General features: G+C 37.2%; 1 protein-coding gene across 1 annotated transcript in view; it reads right to left on the minus strand.

Moving 5' to 3' along the window:
- Nucleotides 1-19,219, minus strand: part of usp43b (ubiquitin specific peptidase 43b) — an 87,495-nt gene that overhangs the window by 25,123 nt on the left and 43,153 nt on the right. Inside the window, exons 4-7 of the mRNA XM_084421003.1 lie at nt 15,934-16,026; nt 10,346-10,481; nt 9,738-9,882; nt 5,219-5,387 (exon numbers count right to left, since the gene is read on the minus strand). Coding sequence (XP_084277129.1) covers nt 5,219-5,387; nt 9,738-9,882; nt 10,346-10,481; nt 15,934-16,026 — 543 coding nt within the window. The remainder of the gene's footprint in view (nt 1-5,218; nt 5,388-9,737; nt 9,883-10,345; nt 10,482-15,933; nt 16,027-19,219) is intronic.

Raw genomic sequence — 19,219 nt, forward strand, 5'->3', positions numbered from 1 at the left:
AAAAAATATACAAGCTAATATAAATATAAGCTAATATTAACAAGCTAAAGTTCAGCTAAATGTTTCATTGACATCCCACATTAAAATGTTAAATTACGTTAAATTATGCAACGTTAGCGTCATGAAGTACCCAGATACATGTTACTGAACTCGTATTCTTATAGGCAAGGCCTAAACTGTACCAATTAATTATATAGAACAATGTAACATGGGTCTTGTACAATCTCTCTATCCACTAAGGGGCCCATATTTAAAAGATTAAATATGTACTACTGCAAATGTCTTATAAATCTCACGTGATTTCAGGTAGTGACTATGTAAACATTGTCACATTTTCAGGAGCATGTTTGTCAGATAAATTACAGTTTAATTTTGGAAACTATGTTCCAGTGTCCTTGAAATCCACCCCACCCTTTTTAGTTTAGTTTTTTGCAGCAGGAGGCTAGTGATTAAATTTCCAGCCAGATTTCTGCCACAGGACCGAAGGAGACAAAACAAACACAAGAGAGCTGAGGGAAAGCGAGTTTTCAGAATGTGATAAACACGTAATTGTGTTGGGTTTCGCCTCAGCCAAAAACAACTGTGGAGTTTTCCCTGACAGGAGGCAGAGAGAGAGAGAACTGAGATCTGAACAAACATGCTTTGATGCTCGTAACGTCACAGTTCGCCCCGGGGCAACAACATGGTGAGATTTTCACCAAATTACAAAGCAATAAAGGGTCTGTCTGTCCGTCAAGCAAACTAACTAATGCTTGATGCTGCAGACACTAAATAAATATCCTAAAACAGCATTTTACCTCAATAATGTGGTGATGACAATTTTGGGGAGGTCAAGTTCACCCTTGAGAGCATCTTGACATATTGCAATGGTCTTTTTAAATCTATTTGCTATTATCGCATTAATGGTATCTATTATTAAATTACTGCATTACCTATTGGCAAGATTTTAATAGCCTAAACCAATGACTCAATTGCTATTTTGCTCTTGTCGAACATTATTTATTTGGCCTATGTGAAGTCAGCTGGAAAGGAAAGAGGGGAGAAAGTTATTACATATTAAACAAAGATAACAAAGAAATAATCATGCACAATAAGGAAATGTATTTGGGACAATTTAATAGGGTACATTTTTAATTTCACTTTGACTTCAAAGCAAAAACTTGCTGAAATCACTATTATAAGCCTACAACCTGCAACTAGCCACACACTAAATAAGTGTGGACACAAATGAGAAACTCGTTGCTGACTTTTTTAACTTTTCCACTATGTTTGAAGTTGCACACTCTGAACATCAAAAGAACGTTCTCCTGCAATGTACCTGCTACTGTGATGAACAGCAAAGTCCTTTTGGGTAGAAAACTCAATAGGGAACCTAAAGCAAACTCTACAGTGCCTTCTGTCTTTGCAAGTGTCCAAATGTAAATGCCATTAATTAGAAATAGTTTATCTTAATAATCTTAATGCTTCACATTGTTTTTTAGTATTATTTACATTTATTTTAGTAATTTTAGTACTAAACTTTTTATATATTTTTTTAGTTAATTGCCAAGGCAACATTTCTATTTTCTAATTTTTTTTTTAGGTTGTCTAGGTTTTTGGGGGTTTTCCATCTAATATTTATATTTCATATTATTTCAGCTTTATTGCTAATGTAAGCTGGAGAAACTGGAAGAAGTGGTTGAGGAACCACCACCCCTCTGAGAGAACAAAGGAAATTAACATTTGAACTCACTCTTGTGAAGTTAGCATCACCATTTGAGACACAAAGGCCGTTTCTCAATACCAAGTACGCAAACTTTGGACTTGAGTCCTTGGTAGTTCGGACTTGACAAGTTCGACTCAGGAGAACGAACTCCCTAGGACGGGAGGACGCAAGTCCGATAATTCTGCAAATGGAACAGCGGCGTACTTGATAGCGTCACTCAACTCGCTCTGGCTACTCCGGTTATCTCTTTACATATATTTAGGCTACAATAAAACAAAATATGTTATAACCACCCCTCTGCCTCTTTTCATTTTCATTAAAAAAAATCTTAAACATATTAATGGCCACACAAATGTGGCTCAGGCAACGCAATTGATTATCTTCACTGCATATATGTATAACAACACGAAATATAAAACACAACCCTGACTCTTTTTGTTTTCATTTTAAAAATATGATACATAAAAACATTATAATATTGATCATTAAAACTGACATTTAGCAAAAAGAGACAGGGTTGTGTCATTTTATTTTATTATATATACATACATACAGTGAAGAGAATGTAGACAACATGTATAATAAAATATTTGATATGTTTTATATATATAAAATAAAATGACATAACCTTTTTTGTTAAATGTCAGTTTTAATGATCAATAATAGCCATTATAAAAGTATAAGTAGCCTAAAAGGTATAAGAAGCTAGCAAACGATTCAGTCAAACATAAGTCAGCTCTCTAGGCTACAACGTTAAAGTTAAATAGACTAAATATATAAAGCTATGAAACTTCACTTTGCCCTCAGCCAAAACGTTTTGCCAGGGAACAAATGATAGATTAATGAGACAAATAAAATGAATAAATAAATCGCCCGTTAGACATACACAAGACAATTTATATCTCATGTTAAACCACTAGACTAGAGACATTCGAGCCAGCGGCAAACGTCAGCAGCACTAGCCGAGGAAAGGCTGTCCTTGGCGGGGTACGAGTGCCGAGCGGCCGATTACCTGGATCTCACAACTCCGAAAACGTCAGATCAAATTTTCAAATAGGCGCTATCTTTATAAATAAACCAAAAATTTGAGCTTTAAACAACTACATTCTCGCCTGAAATACTCTTAAAACTACATTTCGTAACACAATAACAGCAGTATTTTTAAATTACGCGGGGTTTCTCCTCTGCTATTGACGCTTGCTGGTTGGTGTGAGATGCATTCTGGGATACCTGGTTGTCTCAAGTCCGCACAAGTCACCTCTCGATGCATCCTCGGTAAAAGGGGCGGATCAAGAACACATCCGGGGATTTGAACTGGACTTGGCTAGACGTGAACTTTAAATTGGAACAGTACTTGGGCAGCGACTGATGACGTTTCACAAGTCCACAAGAACACAAGTACAGACAAGTTCGCATATTGAGAAACGGCCAAAGTCTCACCTCCCCTCTTCCCCTTTTCCCCGACTCCCTGTCTCTCAAGCTGAGATCACCAAAATTCACCCAAGAATCTATAATGTAAATAATTATTATACAGTATTACACATGTTTGGTATCGTTTGAAATGTCTCAGTGCGACTGGTACAAAGGTCTCATTCCCAAATAAGTAAAACAAAAGGTAATAAGGTTTTTAAGAGTTTAGGGATAACTGGCACACAAAGGAAGGTGGTCTCTAGACAAATGGTCTCCTACTCCCAAAAGGTGTCAACTCTAAATGTAAATTCCCATTGTTAGCAGATGTTTCCATGTGAAAGAAGTTACTATTTAATGAAATGCAACTAGAGGATCAGCGCGATTCTGTACCTCAGATCAGCCCGTGAATGAGAGCCGCCGGGACTCTCAGCATCATGTATTTCCTAATGTCGGGTTCGCATCTCTCCTCTTTATTCCAGAGCATTTGATGTTTTGTATTGATTATTTCTGAATCATATAATTGGCATGATACATTTACCTGACATAATAAATGGTAAACATTAGATTTTATTCTAACGGACTCATTATTTGCAGTAAAGAGATGAAAGGAATAGTCAAACATTCGCTCACATTTAATGATACACAGATATCATTCAAACCTTTTCATTTATGGAGTCAGATGAAATAACGAGAAAATACATATGATAAAATGTATTTAATTTAATCAAAAATACTTTGCCACGCGGAAAGACAGTAACACGCATAGACCTTCCCCGCTGGTCGGATGCCTACATTGGGCCGACTGAGCGCGGGCTTACACTATTAATGAAAACAATGGATAATACAGTAGTTTAAGTTATGGTTAACAACAAAAACACTGTTCACAAAGTGAAATAATGGGTTAAATGGGAAACCTCAGCAGATACCCCTTATGGCATCTGCCTGTTGTGGACGTTTCTACATTTAAACATTCCTGGTTAATGAACCCATGACAACATTTGTAGGTGAAATATAGCCCTTTCTAGACTCTAACTTTACAACGATAGGAATTATCACTTGTATCAGAATCTGGAGGGGAAAAAAATCAATCAAAATATCACTGCTGGACATCTACTCATCAGTAAGAGACAACTATCTGTTCTAAGCTATCTCTCTATCACTTCCATTAAAGTGAGGGAGAAACTCACATCACAAAAGGCCATGGAACAAAATTAGATTTCTGGAGGCATTCACACCTAAGAGAGTACTGATCTCTGAGCGACTGTCTCTGTCAAAAGTGTGTCTGAAAGGTCTCTCTGATGTGACACATGTCAAAAAATCTTTGAGAAGCTTTTAGAGCAAAAGAGAAAGGGTGAGGTAAAAGTTGTCACAATTGATATTTATCCAAGCCAGCTTTATGGCATAAAAGTGGCCCTATTTTACACTTGTAGCATGTTTTCGTCCTCTGAAGTTCACTTAATGTGCTAGTTCAGACTTTTTCCACCCTGTGTGACCCTTGGAATTAAACATATCTTTAAGATTCATTTTTGTATGATTGGCTAACCTCTATATACCAGCATAGTGTTAATATAGTCAACAAAATTACTGGAGAAAATGTTAGTTAATGAATTTTTATCAACATTAAAAATGTGCATCATGAAAAAATAATTGGTTTATTATAGTGGTAAACTATTTTAATATAACTTAATATACAGTACTATTCAAAAGTTTGAGGTCAGTAAGTTTTTTGGGGGTTTTTTTTTGGGGGGGGGGGGGGCATTTTGAAATGAAAACTTGTTCAGTATTCAGTGAGGACGCATTAAATTGCTCAAAAGTGATATTAAAGGATTTTACATTGTTACAAAAGATTTCTATTTGAATAAATCCTGTTATTTGTAATAGCCTATTCATCAAAGAATATTGAAAAAACATCAACGTTTCAAAGGATTTTTTCTTCAAAAGACAAAAAATATGTCTAAAAAAATGTGTAAGCTTTAACAAGTTCACACAGGGTGGGCCGAACTGATGAATATTGAACGTTATAACTGCAAAGACTTTTATATGTGGTTCAAACCTACAACCGATTGGTTACAAGTCCAGATCTGCAACCTTAAAAAAAGTTACCTCACTGCCTGCTGTCCTGCTCCGGCTGCATTACACACCAACAGCAAGATCTTCACCATCCCATCGGCCTGGTTCAGGAACTCCGAGGACAGCGCTCCGGACGCAGCCAGTCTGTGACCCGCCAGCCCAGACGAGGTGTACAGAGAGGACGGAAGACTGTGGTGGAACCCTGCGATGAGAGGGGGAGCCAAGGAGAGGTAGAGGTCACCTCCTAACACTGATCTGCGGGCAGATTTACTGTCTGTGGCTCCATCTAGCCGAATGATGTCAAACTTTATTGTGCTACAAAACAAGGTGACACGCACAGATAGAGAGAGGAAGAGAGTGACAGATGGAGACATGCAAATAGAGCACAGCAGACAGCAGACTGAACACAGAGGGGTGTATGACTTGACCCACACACATACACATACACACACTAAACATACATCAAGCTTTCAGACGTTTTCTTCCTAATAAAGTACGACCGGGCAGCAGCCATTAAGAAACATGAAATTAAGTACCCAGAACAAACTAATAAAAAAGACAGAGACTAGTATATTAGATATTTTCCAGAAGTCACCCAGTTAAATTGATCAAGGACAAAACAGACATTCAAAGGTGACATTGTTAAAAGCAGAAGTGTGTTATTTCTGCGCCTTGAACATCACCAAACAGAACTGGAATTTTAAAATGTTTTTTAAGACGCCCTTCATTGGACAAACAGATAGTTCCACCTCAAACTCATGCTATTGGTAAAGTCGCTGGTCTGGATGTGCAAAAAGAATCATGGTACTTTTCAGGAGAAATAACTTCTCTCAGCACATTCAATCGAGACGGTCTAACTTTATTAATTTAGCACTTTAACACTTTACAGCTTTAATAATTTAAATTAAATCTAGCAAACAGAACACAAGAATCAGTATCAGTACCGTGATACACTATACACTGCAATTCAAATGTTTGGGGTCTGATTTTTTAAAAATAGAAATGAACAGATTTGTGCAGCAAGGATGCATTAACTTGATCAAAAGTGACAGTAAAGGCATTTATAATTTTACAAAATATTTCTATTTCAAATAAATGCTGTTCTTTTGAACGTTATATTCATCAACTTTATTTATCAAAAATGATATCACGGATTTCCACAAAAATATGAAGCAGCTTTGTGTGTTTTCAACTTTATTGTTTTTGTCAACTGTTTTCAACATTGATAATAATCAGAAATATTTTCTACTAAAATACTTTCTGACCAAGACCCTTTCAACAATTCACTTTGATTTGCATTTATTCTGGCCTATGACTCAGCTTTGCGATCTATGGGAAATCAACTTGACAATGTCGATCAGCAAGACCATTACACTTTATGAACACATTACACTTTACAACAGGAAGGTCACATGTGCCATCATGGACAGATGGAGGCCTGGCTGGCTTTTTAATCAAGAAGGGATGTTTCTATGGCTAAACATCAGGATGACTGTATTACCCAGCATTCTGTCTCAAGGTCATTTCATCTCAGGGTTTCAAAATGAAGAATGGGAAGGTCTTGGAATGACCTGTGCTGACTTTAAGTGGGTGCAATTGCTCTTCTTTCTTCTCATTCTACAAACCTTACTGAGTGCATTTGAGGTTATCACTCAAGGGTAACACTGTGAGATTGTTAATTAAACACCTCTGCTCTCCACAGATCACACAGCAAACCACCTGAACCCAACAGATGAATTACCTAAAGAGAACCTAACGAGACAGAACCTGGTTTCACAAATGCATTTACTGTATATTTGATATGCCCTGTTGAAGTTTTGATTTATATAAGGAGTGTGTTTTCAGAGCTGTAGTGCTGCCTGTATTGTAGACTTCAGGGTTGTTGTGCTTCATTCAGAATTAAAGGGGTACTTCGACTGCTGGAAAAATGCATTTTCAAATAAAACTTGGCTGCCTATACAGTAGAAAGGCGTAAAAAAAAAAAAAAAAAAATTTTTTACATCAGTGCTATCTCACTACAGAAAGCAGAAAAAATGTCTGTTGTCTTCCCTTTTGCCAAATAGGTGGGAAAACTTCAACACCCATAATGCACTGGACATGTTGCTGTCCAAAGCCACTCCCACCAGTCTGCTATAGATGCGCTTACCAGAGTCAAATACTGCCTTGCTTTAGTAGGAAATACTTCTTAGCAAACTTTTAGTCATAATGGAATCGACTTGGATTGTTCCCAGGAGCAAGCATTCAAAGAGTAAATGTTTAGCAGGAGTGAGTTACTTTTGGATTCTAGTGAAGGAACCAGCGCATTGTAGGTAGTGATGGGAGAAACTAAGCTTTTCAAAGCTTCAAATCAATTGAACCAATTGCTTTGCAAAATGATTCACTGTTACGAGCGTTCGAAGTAGTGATGGGAAGTCCGGTTCTTTTCCGCGAACCGGTTCTTTCGGACAGTTCGTTTCAATGAACCGGTTCAAAAAAACGGTTCACCAGTTCTTTTACGTCATCACGTAATGACGTCAATTCTATCATCCCGGCGTATAAATATACATTCAAATAAAGGCATTTGTAATCATAACTTCAGTACTCATCGTCATAATCATCTTGGATAGGTTTCTTACATTTACGTTTTGAAAATGAACCCTGTAGTAGGCCTAAGGCAATGCGCAAACGCGGATGTTTTACATGTCTTAAAGTGAATAAACTGGTCTTCATCATTTTTATTTTATTTGCAATTAAATAAACTTACATTTCGCCGAATTCGGCCCCTCATTCAAGTCATTGGTTCACCCGTGCTCATGTAACAGCACAGCACAGACAGTATATAAACACAGCATCAGTTGGCCAAAAGAAAGTTCGGTTCAGAGACGGTGCAATCACGCATGCGCAGTCTCTCCAGCTCATCGGTTCTCCGTATCGAACGTGTCCGAAAGAAACAGTTCTCGGTTCTGTGCTGCAACAACCAGTTCTTGACTCGAGAACCGTAGCATGCCTGTGTGTGAGCTGAAAACTACTGAAACCTTACTAGGCTAAATCAGTCGACAAAACTAAAAACTCGATGCATGTCTCCAGTATGTTTAATACGTTATGTTTTGATTAACACATTATAAACATTTGCACCCTTTAAAACCTTGGAAAACCTTTAGGCTACGTCAAAAACGTATATCACCTTACTTAGAAATTAAATTATCTGTTCCTGAAAATAATGTTTTAGTATAATAATAAATGTTTAGTTTTATAATCCATTCATTGTTTCCAATCTTTAAAATAATACAGTGAAAAGGCAGTAGCCTATGTGATAAACATGTTTCTAACATGTTTTATTTTGTTACACTTATTGATGTTCAATAAAATACTTAAGAAACATGCATTTCGTCCCTCTGAAAAAATTGCACGCATGCTCAGCTCATCAGCTCATCGGTTCTCCGTATCGAACGCGTCCGAAAGAAACAGTTCACAGTTCTGTACTGGTGATCCGAGAACCGCTGTACCTGTACGTTCGGTAGTGCGCGCATGCTCAGTATCTGCTCGTGCTCATCACTTCTCTCAGCACAACATATCTCAGTTCAGTGAACTGTTGGATTTACTGGAGTAACATATATGCCTACTCCGGGATATTGCTGGTTTATTTTGAGTCGAAGGGACTGTCAGGACTCATGTCCGAAAGTGAGTAACTTAACTTGTGGATCAGCGCTGACGCAAGACGCGAACTGTTTCGAACGATTCAGTCCGATTTAGTGTACTGGTTCGACCAGTTCACTAAAAAGAACCGGTTCAAAAGAACGATTCGTTCACGAACCGGCCATCACTAGTTCGAAACGCCACATGCTGGTGACCCCTTGCTGGTCAGAATAGTGTAACTGCTACAAAAACTCAGGCCAAACATGCATAAAAACAGCTTTTACAAACCCATTGCAAATGCTTTATTTAAATTAACATTTATCAAATGCAATTAACTAATAATCTAATAAGATTAAATATCACGGGTCTGTACAGTATAATATGTGTTTAGTATGTGTTCTTTTATAAATTTTCAGGACTTGTTTTGTTTGTTCAATGGATGGCTCAGCCAATAAGAGACTATGAACTACTATTATTACTTTTAATTATACATCTCATTAAACATCTACAAATGTATTAAACTGACCAGAGATCAGGTAAAGATCATGGGCACTTGGTTTCTTAGTGAATCCGCATGATTCGTTGGCCCCCCAGCGGTGAACCATTGACATTTTGAAACATTTCAAAACAGTTATGATGTAACAAAGTCTCGTTTATTGAAGTCACGTGACTTTGGCAGTTTTATATTTGCTCCGAACCACTGATTCGAAACAGAAGATCCGTAAAGGTTTCTAAGCTTCAGATTTTATTTTATTAATTTATTATTTTCCAAATACTGGACCAAAAACAAAATCACAGCGGAACTTATACAGCAATTTAATCCAATTTAAATCTAAATATCAATATACACAAGTATAATTTCAGTCAGAAAACAACTCTTATATTTAGAGTTTATATATATATAATCCTCAAAAGCATCCTAAAAGGTAATATTTACCTGAGATTCGTGCAGATCCTCCCCTGATGTAAAGGGGCGGGGCTTGGAAGGCATAGATGATGTCACTCTCTGCGATGCTGGTCAAGTCATTGTCATCAAAGAACGAGCGCTTGAAACCTGTTGTGTAGATCTCTGTCAATATTACCTAGTACAACAGAGAATTAAACAATTAAAACTGAATAAAATTACTCAATTGTTGCAGGATATTATCATTAGATAAAGATACAACTAAATATTCAGAATTGAAGCACATTGTTTAATTTTATTATTTAAATAAATCACATTTATTAATACCCAATAAGTTGTTGCATTTTAGACATTAAAATAATAACAAATTTAATGAGTAAAACAATAAAATAATCATCTTATAAAGCATAGTTGTAACAAAATCACAAACAAGTACCATTGTATTCTTAGTACTGGTATTGGAGTACCATGCAAATACCATATTACTGTATGTATATAATCATCAGTTTCAGTATCATGGTATATAGTATTACCATCTGACAATCACTGTAGCAGTGGGGGAGGGAAGGTGGTTTGGTCAGGTAATATATTGTTTGCAGGCATGAGGTCTGTCTGCGTGATGCTGTGTGTGCACCTGTCACCTGATCAGGAGAGATCTTGCCCTCATCCGCCACCATCCTGCGCAGGCATGCCAAAGAGCCGAAGAGAGGCACAGCGAGACCCACTCTCAGATACCGCTGCCCTTTACTGCTGAACACCAAAGTCACACACACTGGTCTGCAGAGAGACAAGAAAACATCCTCTATGATCAAAAAGCAGCTTTCAAATTTTACTGATACCAATGAAGGGCATGTCAAATCTCAAACAACCTCTTTCAAAGGCTACAAAAGCTAGCAGGTGGGTGGGGCTTCAGCAGGCTGGTGTGGCTAAAGAATACACCTGATTGGCCACTCGGTTACGCACTGCTGGTAAATGTTAACTACACCGATATCCTGGCAATCAAAAGTAGCTGTGTATACCTTTTAAAGGTTTGGGGTCTGTACGATTTTGTAAGGTTTTTGTAAGAAGAAATAATACTGTTTTCTATTGTAATATATTTTAAAATGTAAATTATTTAGCACCATTACTCCAGTCTTCAGTGTCACTTTACAACAGTGTCATTTCAGAAATCACTCTAATATGATGATTTGATGCTCAAGAAACATTTCTGATAATAATCAATGTTGAAAATGGTTAATATTTTTTTATGGAAACCATGACATATTTTTTCAGGATTCTTTGATTGAAGTTCAAACAACAATATAAATATCTTTACTGTCACTTTTGATCATTTTAATGCATCCTTGCTGAATAAAAGTATGAATTTCTTTTAAAAATTATTAGTGACCCCAAACTTTTGAACTGTATTAGCTCCAGCTGAAGTAACATCATCTACTACACCGTTATTTATACTGTGATCTGGTTTTCATCTACTCTTCAGAAACAGTGTGAAACTTTAGTGAGAGAGCTAAACAACCCTAACCCTGCTGAGATTTGACCTACAGCCTGAAAACGCCCTCAACAGACATAAACTACTGTGAACAAGTGTGTGTTAGATGCTGAATGAATTGCCAGAAGCAGTAAGGCAATCGGCCATGTAGAAAGTGCCACACCTCAAACAGTTACCCAACTTTTTTAACTGCAATTTTTTTTTTTTTTTTTTACAATTTTAATTGCAAGTCTGGTTTATATGAACATGTATATATAGAAATATCTGATGTGACATTATACTGTATGTGGGACAATAGTTTTGCCTTTGTGATATAAACGTAACAGCAGTTAAACACACTTTTTTCTTTTTCTTTTTTTTGCCCTGGCTATCCATCTGTTGCTGCTGGTTTGAATGCTGTATTGTTTTTACTTACAACAACATGTAACTTTTGCTACTCACTCCAGGGGTCATACACTGGATCTGGATGTACATCTGGCTTATATAATATTCTTGTTAGTGGCTCTAATTTTGCTTTCTCAGATCACAAACTCATGAACTTCAATATCTATATTACCACTGAAGAAAATGCTCACCTATTGTAAAATCAATTTTGTGAATCCATCTTCTTTCTCTGTTACAATAAGGGCTTCAACCTTGTCAGAATGTTTACTATCTAACTTTGCGTCAGAAATCTGCTGTATTTACAATAATGCTTTTTCTCAAATACTTGAGAGGCATGCTCCTGTTAAAACTAGACTGGTTCCATCTACTCGTGCCTCACCCTGGTTCACTCCTGAACTACGAACCATGAAAACTGAGGGTCGCCGCTTAGAAAGACTACACAGGAAAACTGACTCATTGTGCACTCTCTGGCTTTTAAAGAACATTTGCTCAACTACCGTACAGCCCTCAACGATGCAAGATCCTCATATTTCTCCTCTACTATTGTGTTGTAGAGTCTACTACAAACTCACTTATCCACCACAACATGTTATTTTGGGCTCTGGGGTGCTTGTGAATAGCTTTTCCCAATTCTTTTCAGACAAATTGAAGTCAATCACTGAATCCATCACCAAAGACACCCCTCATACAAGTGACTCAAATGTTCATCTGATGTTATCTGATTCAGCTCACTCAACAATCTCTCTCTCCGCTTTTACTCTGACTACTCCTGTTGCCATAAGTGATATAATTGTGAAGTCTAATTCCACATCCTGCTGGCTTGATCCTACACCTACTGTTTTGCTTAAGTGTGGCTTCGCAATTGCGATCATATTTAGATGTTAATGGTCTTTTTGAACCTTTTCAGTCAGGATTTCGCCCATCTCATAGCACTGAAACTGCTCTTCTTCGGGTGGTTAATGACATTCTTTTGTCCATGTATTCAGGGTTAATAAACATCTTGATGCTTCTCAATCTAAGCGCTGCATTTGACACAGTCTGCCATGAAATACTGATCTCTCGGCTTTCTAAAATCGGCATCACTGGTTCTGCTCTTTCCTGGCTCACTTCTTACATCAGCGGCATAAAGTACTATATCACCATACAAGGGTATAGATCTGCCACTTCTCCGCTTACACAGGGTGTTCCTCAAGGTTCAGTTCTTGGCGCACTATTGTTTATCATCTATATATATCCACTTGGTGACATCCAGGGACGGACTGGGGCTAAAACACAGCCCTGGACTTTCTCCCAAATAGGCCCATCATCCGGCCATTCGCCTCTAGCCGTGTGCGACAGACACTAGCCAGGATGTCCTGATACTATGCCACAAAACTGTAGCCTATCAGACAAGGTATTCACAGCAAGTAACATCTCAAAACAATGATGATAATTGGGGTTGTGTTTATTAATGAAGCCTCAGCCTTCAAATAAAAACAAAAAATTTACAATACCATAAAATACAAATAATGAAATGTCACTGGCTACAGAAACCCCAAATTACACAAACTTGTAATAATAAAACATATAGTTACTATACCAGGGGTATACCTTTTTATCCCCTACCTCAAGGGATAAAATAATCTAGAAGGGATACTCAAATATTTATTATACATATAACATGGTGGTGCTTTTTTACTTTTCACCATCATATGCGATATAATAAAATATCTTGATATTCTGGTTCAGACTTACAAGCCTTTAAATTTTTTTTTTAACAATTCCTGAAAAATTATGAAAATATTTATAGATTTTTTTGTTGATTTTCTATAAACCTATTGTCTGTGTTATCAAAAACAGTAGCCCAAACATTTAGTATAAATATAAATTCAAAAATAAATAAATAAACTACCATAACTTCTAAACAAAAACATTACTGCATTACATTTAATACATTTATACATGACTATATTAATATAACAGCATTTTTAATATGAATATATACAGGCACATTTCTGCCAAAAAAGTTTGTTTTACTACAGTTAATTCATAAGTTGTGGAGTGAAATGTCTTCTAACTGGTTCGTTCTTGGAACAATGTTTCGCCTGTTTTTTGCGTCAATATGTTGAGAATATCAGCGCCATTTCATCTAGCTTTTAACACGCTTAAATCACATAGTCATCTGTGCGTTTATAATAGAGATAGAGAATTCTGCGCTGAATTGAAATGTTTCTCAGTGGATCGTGCAGCTCTGTGTAATAATGTTCGCGTGATCGAGATCAGGCCGCACAGCTGCTTTGGCCGCGATCGCTGTTTTTTGGGCCGAGCTGATAATGCGCTGCGCTGCTCAGATCAAACAAGTTTTGTTCCGCTTTCTGAGCGTTTGCCATTTGGTGTTTCTCATACGCAACGCAAATGACAGCGTATAATCAAAGAGAGTTGGGTAATTTTGTAGAGGCAAAAGTGCAAATTGAAAAGTTTAGTTGAAAAGGTCGCAAAATGATACCATTTAGTCTAAGTCTGGAGCCCCGATTTTCAGTGGATCGCTATTGGCAAGTTGGGGCTATAGAATGTGTTTAGCGGGCAACTCACAGGCACCACGTTGGAGACCACTTAACTATTCAAATATAATGTAAGCAAATTTAAAAGTGCAGTAGCCTAGGTAAGCCTTATAAAACTAACTTTCTGTCAGTGGCTAGTAGGCCGACTCTTCTTCCTCAGTTGTTTTTTGTACACGTAGCATATAAGTGATCGTATTAGTGCCCCTGCTGTTGGCTGTTCATATTGCTTTACATTTACATTTACATTTACATTTAGTCATTTAGCAGACGCTTTTATCCAAAGCGACTTACAAATTAGGACTAAATTAAGCGAGTCATCATGAAGAGGCAAAAACAACGCAAGAAGTGCTCAGAATACGAAGTTCAGGCATTATTCAGAGTAGCATAAGCCCGATAAGTGAGGTTTTAAAGGGAAAGGGAAGGTTTTTTTTTATGAGGTTAAGTGCACACGGAAGAGATGGGTTTTCAGCTGTCTTTTGAATGTTGTCAGGGATTCTGCATTCCGGATGAGGGTGGGGAGAGCGTTCCACCAGCATGGAACTGTGAATGAGAACGTTCTGGAAAGTGATTTTGTGGCTTTCTGTGATGGAACCACGAGATTAGACTTTATTAGACTTTTTTTTGTGCCGACGGCCCTCGGTTGGACGGCCGTTCTGGACTTTTCCAGAACGCACAGATTGTCAGTCCATCCCTGGTGACATCACACGCAGGCATGGACTTCAATTTCATAGCTATGCTGATGACATTCAAATTGACCTTACCACCAGCTCCGATAGGCCATCCCTGCCTGACTCACTCACTGCATGTTATCCGGGACATCAAGCATTGGATGTCCCTGAATTTCCTCAAATTAAATAATAAAAAAATGAGATATTGGTGATTGGCTTTGCTGCCTCAGTCAAAAGGATGGATTTGTCCTTTGATATTGATGGAGTTCATGTTAAGCCTTCGTCATCTATTCCTAACCTTGGTGTCTTAATCGACTCAACTCTATCTTTTGGCTCTCATATATCTTCTCTTGTTAAAAACTCTTTTTTCCATCTTCGTAATATTGCACGTCTTGCAATCTTTTCTCACTCTAGCTGATGCTGAAACCTTAATTCATGCATTTATCACATCACGTCTGGATTATTGCAATGCTCTATTTCTTTGTCTGCCCAAAAAACTTATTGCAAGATTACAGTACGTTCAAAACTCAGCAGCAAGAGTTCTCACCTCCACCAGGCGTTCTGCTCACATTACTCCTCTGCTTCATGACCTTCACTGGCTGCCCGTGGCATCACGTATTCACTTTAAGATACTACTTCTAACGTTTAAGGCATTAAATGGTCTTGCACCTCCATATCTGTCTGATCTACTTTACTCTTACCGCCCCGGCCCGGTCCCTTAGATCAGCTGAACTTGGTTTATTGTCCATCCCTCGTTTCCGGTTGTCTACTGTAGGTGGAAGGTCATTTAGTGTTAATGCTCCTAAATTATGGAATTCACCACCCCTTACACTTCGTAATATCTCATCTGTGGCTACATTCAAGACTCAGCTAAAACATATCTATTTAACATGTATTTGGGATAATGTGACTATATGTGTCCTTATGTGATTGTAATGTGTGTGCGGGTTTGTAAATGTATTGTAATGTACAAATGTAGAGCGACTTTGAGCTATGGAAAGGCGCTACATAAATAAAACTTCTTCTTCTTCTTCTTCTTTTGATCACAGAGAAAAAAGCTCACAATACTGTACAAGTAACACAAGTAAAACAAGTTTCTGCATGATTCAGAGACTTCAAATAACTTTTGTTGGGTAGAATTTACTCACCTCGTCTGTCTTAGAGGAATGGGAAGAGAAATGCACAGAAAAGGATCAAACGTGTTGCTCTGCTTTAGACAATGTGGGCATGTCAGAGATGACCTAGAAAAAAGCAACAACTAAGATTAATAAACACACAAACATGTACAAATATTATATAATAAACACACAAAGCTATTAGCCATTGTATTGCATTGTATTGCTAAAGGAAAGTTCATTGGAAGAGGAAGTGATGTCACAGGGAAGAGGAAGCACAAAACGTCTCTTGGGAAGATTTATTGTTGTAGCTACGGAAACTGGTGCTCATAAAATCACAATTGCAGCTTTTTGCATCATCCTTGCCAGACATTTACAGCATGATTTCAAAAGCAGTACATATTCAGATCCTGTATGACTTTGATGATGAAGTCAGCCTGTCTGTCACTAAGTGTAAATAGTAAATAGATTCTATTTACACTAAGTGAAAATAGTATATTTTCTTAGCAATAAGTGTAAATAGTATAGTTATATGCTATTTATACTTAAAATAGTGTCAGATGCTATTTGCACCTCAGTACTGTTGTACATTAAACGGTATGGAGTAATAACAGAGTGTAAATTATCATATTTATTAAAAGTATTAAATGGATACCACCTTATTGGGACAATAAAGCCCTCCCCACACCTACCCTTAACCCTAACCGATAAACACTTTATTTTAGGGTTATTTCTACTTTTTGAATATTTTCTTCATTTTTATTGAAATAAATGCCTTCCGATCTGATATATGATGGGAAAAGGGAGTAGAGCGAGTTCAGCAAAAGGTGGATTCGGACTCACGTCGATTCGCACCTTATCCCTGCACTATTGCTAATGTTGATCATTCGGCATCTTCCGTAATTTTATCTGGTCCAACCAGACGTCAGTGGGAGGAGTTTGTGTAAATAGCCTCTGCCAACAAGGCGGGCTATTTGCACTTAGTGTAAATAGACACTCCGGTTTATTATTATTATACTATATTTTAATTAAATATTATGAACACAATGTTTTATTTTGAATAACATGCACCAATGAACTGTGCAAAATCAGACCAGGAACATTCACTAAGAAAGTAATGGAAATTAATTTCGATTTACAGTTTAACTTAAAATCTATTCTTCTTAGAATACCTCCAACTGTCACGTGTCAGCGTTTGTTTGGACTTTCAGTTTGAGTTTTGATTGATTCCTGTTTGCCTTTGTTCTTTTCCCGCCACTCCTTTGTTTCTATGGTTACCGTCATTATCAGTTGTATCACCTGTTTAGTCATCTGTCTCACCTGTGTTCTGTTAATCAGTGTAATCTGTGTTTTTATTTAAGTTCTGTCTGTTCTGTCAGTCCTGGTCCGATCTCCGTCGTATTTAGTGTGTGTACCTTCTGCCTGTCTTTGCTGTACCTGTTAGAATTATATTGTAAGTAAAAGTTTGCATTTGAACTTTTGACTCTTCGTCTTCTGCCTGCACCACGCCCTGACACCAACACTCTTTACTATATTAATGCCTTTTTAATTAAAAAAATTCTCCACATCTTCTCCCTACTGACACTTGTCAGTTGGAAAGACAAACAGACAATACAGAAGCAGTGCTGCGTTTACACCGAATAGGAGAACATGATCCAAGAAAATGTGGATAGTAAAATGACAGGTATAATAATCCAAATGATCTCAGTCTATAATTCAAATCTTTTGTTGTTCTGGAAACAGACTACACTGGTCGCTCTGTATGTTTTTGATTCACTAAAAATGAAACGGGACTTGGACTATACTGGTCGCTCTGGATGTTTCTCAAACAGAAGGCTGTATCCTGAGTCTGTGTCCTTCCAAGCCCAGTCCTTGCTTGTAGGCTTGAGTCCTCCTCAGCATTAAGGCGAGACAGGCAAAAACATGGTTGTTTTTTTTTTACTGGTCAATTTTGAGATTTTTGGATATTTGTCTTCAATAACATGTCTTCTTTCAGACTTGTGGTGAAAAAAAGTCAGAAATACACATTTAGGTCTTTATTTTACTGCACTTTGTCTGTTTGCGTCTGTAGATTTCTCATAAATTCAACAAAAGTTGGCGTTCTTAATCAACATGCTGCGCCGCGATCGCTGCCGGCACCCTGTCATCACATGCACCGCTGGAAAGCTCTCTCTCTCCTGTACAATGCTGTCGGATCCAAATATGGTCATTTCCTTTTTTATCAGCAACCAATCGTGAAAGTAAAAGGGCTGAATGCGCAATCTCATTGGCTGATGATAAATCTTTAAAGCCCGTTTTCTCAAAATGACTTTTCTCTCATACTCCAAGTCCGAAATCTCCACTTCAGAAGCACCTATATACACCAAACTTGCCAGTCTTGTACCTAGTTATATTATGAAGACATTTACAAAGGGATTTGTAAATATATTATTCCTAGCCTGATTTATATAACATTTTATTCCAAAAAACTATAGCTAAAGGCCATTGACAGTATATTCTGATTTACAGGATAACAAAAGTAGATATCCATAAATCCCTCTGTAATTTTTTCCCCATCTAATATGTGAACACAATGAAAAACATTTTTTTAACCTGGCTTCATCCAATACTCAGATTTATATAAATATATGCAAATTAGCGCATATTTAATTAGATATTGCCTAATGTGCATATTTAAACATTAAATTACAGAAAACTTGTAATACATTTTTTTCTCATCTTAATGTAGGTAATCAACTGGGAAAGTTTCATGGTGATATCTGCTAGTTAAAAAAATTACCCTATTCACCTGTAGTGTCTCGCCTTAAACGCTAGAATAAGACGGTCTAGTAAGTGCACATGACTACGTTACACATGTTCCCGCCCCCACGTTCACGGCATGAAAATACTATTTAAACTTAATTTTGGAAAAATACTTTGTATTAAAAATCTTTATAAGCTGTCTTTTTATTAATGCAGACAATCGTCTGTGGTCTCCCAGTGGCTCACAATATTGTCAGTTTAGTGTTCAGTGATTAATTTACACCAAAACAAAAGATAACATGTATGCCTTCATCTCCGAAAAAACATACATTACATTTCATAATGAACTCAGACAAGCTCAGCTGCGACTCGTTTTCTGTCAGTTCTTTTATGCAAAAAGAAATGTGTGCAAAAGATTGTTGGTGATTGAAGGACATGAAGGATACACTTGATGCATCATTTAAACCGAGCTGAATGAAGGGAGCCTTCAAAGGATTCTTCTAATTGAGATGGCCTTCAGTGGCTGAATAAGAACCTGTTCTTGGTTCCCAGACGCTAGCTGTCATTATATTTACCA

The sequence above is a fragment of the Rutilus rutilus genome (assembly GCF_951802725.1).
Source record: "Rutilus rutilus genome assembly, chromosome: 1".
NCBI classification, from domain to species: Eukaryota; Metazoa; Chordata; class Actinopteri; order Cypriniformes; family Leuciscidae; genus Rutilus; species Rutilus rutilus.